Genomic DNA, 5,916 nt, shown 5'->3' on the forward strand with positions numbered 1-5,916 from the left:
CCTCTGGGCAGAGGAAGGGGGGTTTGGCGCGCCCTTAGGGTGAGTCAGCTGAGCTGTAGCAATGGGTTGTGCTTCTCGTAACTGGATTTTCCCTGCTGCCTGCAAGGGTAACGTCTCTGCTTTCTACCTTGCCTGTGTCACGAGAGAAACCGTCTGAAAATGCCTTGCTTTCTAAGCTAATGCCTCTGTAAATATTGTGATGACCTCAGCTGACAGGCAGTGCTCAGTGGTGTGCAACTCTTTTCTCTCTGGCAGAACCCAAATGAGGATGGCTGGAAGGACCCAGCTCTAGAAAAGTTGAACTTGTTTTGTGAAGAGAGCCGAAATGTCAATGATTGGGTGCCAACTATCACCCTGCCTGAGTGATAGTGAACCCAGCGCACTGGGGAGGCTGAAACCTTTGTTGCATTCTCAGCGCGGCGTGGGTTCACCAAGGTGTGCAACAAGCTGCTGATTCCATGGATTAGCCTGGTCAAGAGACTGGATTAAAGTCACTCAGACTGGCATGCAGTGGGCTCTTACGGAGGAGGAAGAGGAGAACAGCTTGCCTCACCAGTGAGTCTCAGCAGCCTGCAACCGTGGAGAGGCTGATATACCATGGAACTGAAAGTATCCTGGAAGTTTCCTGGTCAAGTGGAGCTGTTGCAGAAGGCAGAAAGTTGGGGGAAGTGGGCCGAAACTTTCCAGAAGGACTGAACAGAGTACTGTTACTAGGAACTGTTGGTGCTGTCTACTAAACAGAGAGAAGAAAGTTTCAATATTTGATGGACTACCAGGGACTGGTTACTAAGACAAAGACAAGAGTCCAAAGCAGACAGACTTCAACAGGCCTCTTGGGTCACTCTGCAGAACTGGTTTAATAATGCAATAATTTTTATTGAAATATTTGCTGCTATTGAAGCTTTCATAATAAATTTTTGACAACTAATTTCAGGGAGTGTCTTCCTTACTGGGTGGGGAGACATGTCACTTAAATACTGATGTTTTGCTTGTGTGCTGTAGTCAGAGGTATATTCCACAGTAATGGAGCTATTGCTCAAATACTTTCTCTTTTGGGCCAGCTGAATGAACAGCTGTGCTGTCCCAGTTAATAGTTCAACCTTTCACACTCTTACAACAGCTGCTTATCGCAACAGCTTGCTAGACTGAGGAGCTGCATGTTTAATGAACTCACTCATTGTAATAGGTGGTCTTTGTAGCCTACTGAAGGAACACAATGCATATTAGAAACATGGATTTTTAGGATACAGACCTCCAGTAAATTGCATCATTACTTCTTAAATGCAGTTCATCAAGACTTAGTCACAGCTGCAATGTTTACACTTGACAGAGGCAGCTTAAACATGTTGGGGTGAGGGGAGGTCCTGCACAACTCCTCAGATGTCACGTACACCCAACATTTGCTCTGATTAAAATGACATTGTTAGATCTAAAACTAGGCAATAGTGAATAAACATCACATCTGCCACAAGCTGCTCTCTGATTGCCATATGCTGTAACAATAGAAGCTGTCACTCCAGAAGCCAATTTTGCAAGATCAAATTGCACGACAACACCAAATTAAGTCCAGAACAATTTGAGGATAGTGTGGCCTTTTTTTGGAGGTTCTGCCATGTCAAGTTATTATGAAAGGGCTGATTTGGCCTTATGTTACAAGGAGAAAATATTTCCCCATTTCTGTGCACAATCCGTGTGCTCTGGGACGTAACATGAAAATGTCACAATAATTATCCTTTCTCCAGGGATCCAGAAAGCTAAGGTACTCACTTCCTCTAGAGACTAAAAATACTCAAGTTATCATAGTTACATTTCCTCCAGGATGGCTCACAGTGATGGAAAGTAGCACTTGCCGAAAAGTGGCCATTTCTACAGGGGTTATATTGAACAGTTGTGGTTTCAGGGAGGCTGCTTGGTCTCAGTTTTGTTGCTCCTGATAAGGGAAGTTTAAATTCAGCTCCAGCATTCCTGGAATATAGTCCCTTGTACCAGAAGCATCCAGGACCTCTTGGCCTGTTACTGTATGTTGAGAGGCTTCAGGACGGCAGCATAACTGGAGTTTAGGCTGAAGCAAAAATTGTAAGAGCCTCAGATCTTTGCAAGTGCTCTTTAAGACACGGCAGATTCTGCACAGCCTGCTTTTCTGCTTAACCTGCACTCATCAACTGGTGTCTGCTCTAGGATGTTCAGAAAAGTCAAATGGAGGAGCTGAGAGCTTTAGCTGCTGTGGTAGCAGAAATTGCCTTTAAGGCAATTGCCTTGATACATAGAAAATACCAAACCTGGATGCTTTATTATACACTTTTATTTTTAATCTTTCCATTAGGAAATGCAGGTCTCTTAATTTTCAATGGTTTTACAGCTGAGAAATGTGTTTCTTTTCTTTGCTTGGGGCCTATTCAGTACTTGAAGCCAAGAACAGATTAAAGTGAACTGTCCTGAAATCAACTCCTATGTAAAGTGCAAGCAGGACTTTACTGCCTCGAGTGGTTTAAACAAAAGATCAGAAGATCGAAGGAAATTCTCAAGCCAGTATACAGCTACATACACAAACTACTGCAGAGAAGAATCCTGAGTGATTTCTTGGCTGAGACAACAGGCATAGGTAGCTGGAAGTTTAACTTTCCAGCATTTATGGAAGAAATAAATTATGCAGCAAACAATGAAATTAATGAGGCAAAATACCCCTATGAGGATGTTGTCTCTAGTGCCTTAGGAGATGGGAGGCTGACCTTTGCCTCTCTAGTAGCTTTGTGAAGCTGTAAGTTGTGCCTCATGAGAGGTACGCAATTCCCTATTCTAGTGACCTATGCAGTTCTTCTGAAATCCCTTCTGGAAAACCGAGTTAGCCTGCAAATGTTATTAATATGGCACTGCAACCAAAGGCAGCTGTAACTTGCAAGTTATGTGCTGCTGCAAATATCTGTAGAATGCGGCAATAACTCAGCAGCTGGTATCTACTGATGCAAGCAGACTGTATGTGCTCAGATATGTAACTGTACACTTGTTACACAAGGAGCAACTATACACTTGTTAAAGGTATACAGTAGACTTAAGTGTTACTGATGTTGGGGACAGCTGTTTGGAAGGTGTTGGTTGGCTGACCAGATGTCCAGGCTGCTTTGTTGGGTATCTGGGGGGGATATGGAAGGCGGGAGTTGTGTCTGCAAGCAGTGTGCCCCACATACCTCACCTTCCCAGGAAATAGAAGTACCCAGGACAGAGGCACTACAGATTTGCAGGGCTGGCAAGGACTGCTGGAAGCTCAGCTGTGGCCCCTACACCCCAGCTGCGCTGCATTGTCTTCCCAGGCTGGCTTGCTTTGTGCCATGGTGGGCCACATCAGGGGTCTTGGGGATGAGACCGAAGTTAATAGTTAATAAATGTGGTTCTCTGGGGCATGGGACAGCCTTGTGACACAGTAGGAGATGCAGAACACGGAGTGCAGTCACAGAGCAGTGGTGCTTCTGGTTCTGCTTCTGAAGGTTTACTTTCCATCAAGACCTTCACTTGTGTGCCACTGAGTGATCAAAACCGTGTTTTTAAATATTATAAACATAGATATTTGTGTTGTGATGTCCATACTTCCAAGTACATTTCTTTAATGAGGTGACGTGTGAAGTTTCATTTAAAATTTTTTGAGCAGCGGGTTTACGTTTCTCTGCCTGGTTGTCTGTTTCACCATCTAATAGTACCGACTGACAGACATTCCCCCTTGTATACTGTTTCCTTCTCTTAATGCTGTTTTCTTCCTGTTATAGTTCTGTGCATCACTTTACTGTTCTCTCTCTCTTGGTTATAGATGGCAATCATCCCTTTAAATGCCTGATTCTTTTATCAGATGCTGTATTGAGTTAGCTGCCTTATTGTTTTATCAGGATATATGTATACGTACTGGCAAACAGTCGTTGTAAACAATGCTTTTTCTTTGACACAAAAAGGAGTTATGCAAGAGACACAAAAAGGAAGATAATAAAACCTATATTGGAAAGAGGTAGGCAAACTCCTGAACAGAACAATATTTGCATGAAGTCTATGCATATGTGAGATAATTTGCTGAAATAGCATTTATATCACTGGATGCTCAGGGAAGGAGCACTGTCATGCCCTCTTTGCAGCCTTAAAGAGTTCTTCATACTGGTAGAGCTTTATTCATAGGTGGAGGCTGTTCTGCAAGGAGATAATCTTTGCAAAAATAATAGTGGTGGCAGAAACATGCCATAGCCACTGTCTGATACCTAAAGGACACCTGGCTCACATCAACAAATCCATTAACTCCAGTTCTCAGATGCTCTGTCACCAGGAGGAAAGAGCAGTGTGAGTCCAGGTTAAACCATGGAAAGCATACAGACAGTATTTTACTAGTGGAAGCAAATGTCATTGCATATGTGAGCAAGAAAGATGCGTGGAGAAGGATGTGTGAGTATTGTATTCCTTGTAGGGACACACATTGTGGTCAGCTATGCTCATGACTGTGCATCCACAGGACCACATTCACTGTAACGCAGCTGTGGCAGAGACCGAGTTTGGCAGAGAGAAGGATCTGTACAGACAGTACATACGCCCCACCAGAGACTTTCTACTGTTTTTTATGAAAACCACTTCTCGTTCCTGCTCATTCCTTATTCATTTCATCAGGGCAGGTATGACTTGCTCCCTTTGTAAAGTCTGAACATGTAGTGATGGGATATTGGAAAAGCTGAGTTAATACTTTACGTGCAATTACTTCGTACTGAATGAGTGAATACTCCTATTCTTCTTCATTGTCCCGCAGTAAGATATCCTTACACATGGGTGTACATATTGGAGTGTACATGAGGTATCATCTGAATGTGTTGACATCTTTAAAAGTATAACCAGATCTCAGATATAACAGTTGTAATGGCTATAAAATCTCCTCCAGTCTCCCACTGCACTGGCATATGATTATTTTCCCATGCTTATTTTCTCATTTTTATGCATGCAAAGAACACAAAATTATTTGCTTCTGTGTGTCTAATGCTCTCTGTAGAGCTGAATTCACTTTGAAATCGTGACACTGAAAAATTAGTATGAGTACACACTGCTGGTTCAAAACTACTTTGTACAACTGGTTTGTTTGTTTGTTGTTGTTGTTGGTTTGGTTTGGTTTGGTTTTTTTCCTGCATTGGAAAGATAGCTATAGAGATAACAAGAGGTTCACTGACTGATTTAATATTTTCTGTGTGCTACAACTGATAAGAAAGTCACCCTTTGTTCAAGAAAAGCTGTTATAACTCTCTGTAGAAAGGCCTGCACGCTATAGTCTGTTGCAGAATAGTGATAAAATTTAATGCCCAAGATGAATTTCAATACCAGAAGCAACTTTTACTGTTCCATCATGGCATGAAGTCAAGAATTTTCAGAGCAGTGAATCTAAGATTTGCTTCCTACTCCCTGTTTTGGGGCACTTAAGCAATAGCAACCTAGCTTTCACATCCTACTGAAGCCAGTGGGAAGCAATTGTGCTTCGTAATTTCTATTTAAATACTTAAACAAGTAACAGAGACCTGAAGTTTCAAATCTGTCTTTCAGAAACAAGGCACCTCAGTTAGTCACCTACTGGATAAATTCAGATACCTACATACTCAGCTGGGAGCCCAGAGTCAAAATTTTCCAACCAATCAGCTTATTTAGCTGTATAGCCATAAACTTACATACCAGCTTCAGGCTTTACTCTTCTGCTTAAGAAGGTACGTAAGGGTTTTATCTTGGATTGACTGAGGGTCTGAAATGACCCTGTGGATCTTCACCTGCTAACCAGCTTTGGTTCACATGGCAGAACAGAGTCAAAGCATGCAAATAGGATTTCTCTTGGAAGAAAACAAGCCAGAAAACACACTCCAAGGGACTGGCTAATGCTTTCCAGATGCTATTGGACCACATGTGCTCATGGGACCA

At 42.5% G+C, this 5,916-nt stretch overlaps 1 protein-coding gene across 1 annotated transcript in view; it reads left to right on the forward strand.

Annotated features, from left to right (window-relative positions):
• Positions 1-924, forward strand: part of GADD45G (growth arrest and DNA-damage-inducible, gamma) — a gene marked incomplete at its 5' end in the record, with an annotated part of 1,244 nt that extends 320 nt beyond the window's left edge. The window contains one exon of the mRNA XM_008950158.1: positions 256-924. Coding sequence (XP_008948406.1) covers positions 256-366 — 111 coding nt within the window. The remainder of the gene's footprint in view (positions 1-255) is intronic.
• Between the last annotated feature and the right edge of the window lie 4,992 nt (positions 925-5,916).

This window comes from Merops nubicus, unplaced genomic scaffold, assembly GCF_000691845.1.
Source record: "Merops nubicus isolate BGI_N331 unplaced genomic scaffold, ASM69184v1 scaffold47781, whole genome shotgun sequence".
Classification (NCBI taxonomy): Eukaryota; Metazoa; Chordata; class Aves; order Coraciiformes; family Meropidae; genus Merops; species Merops nubicus.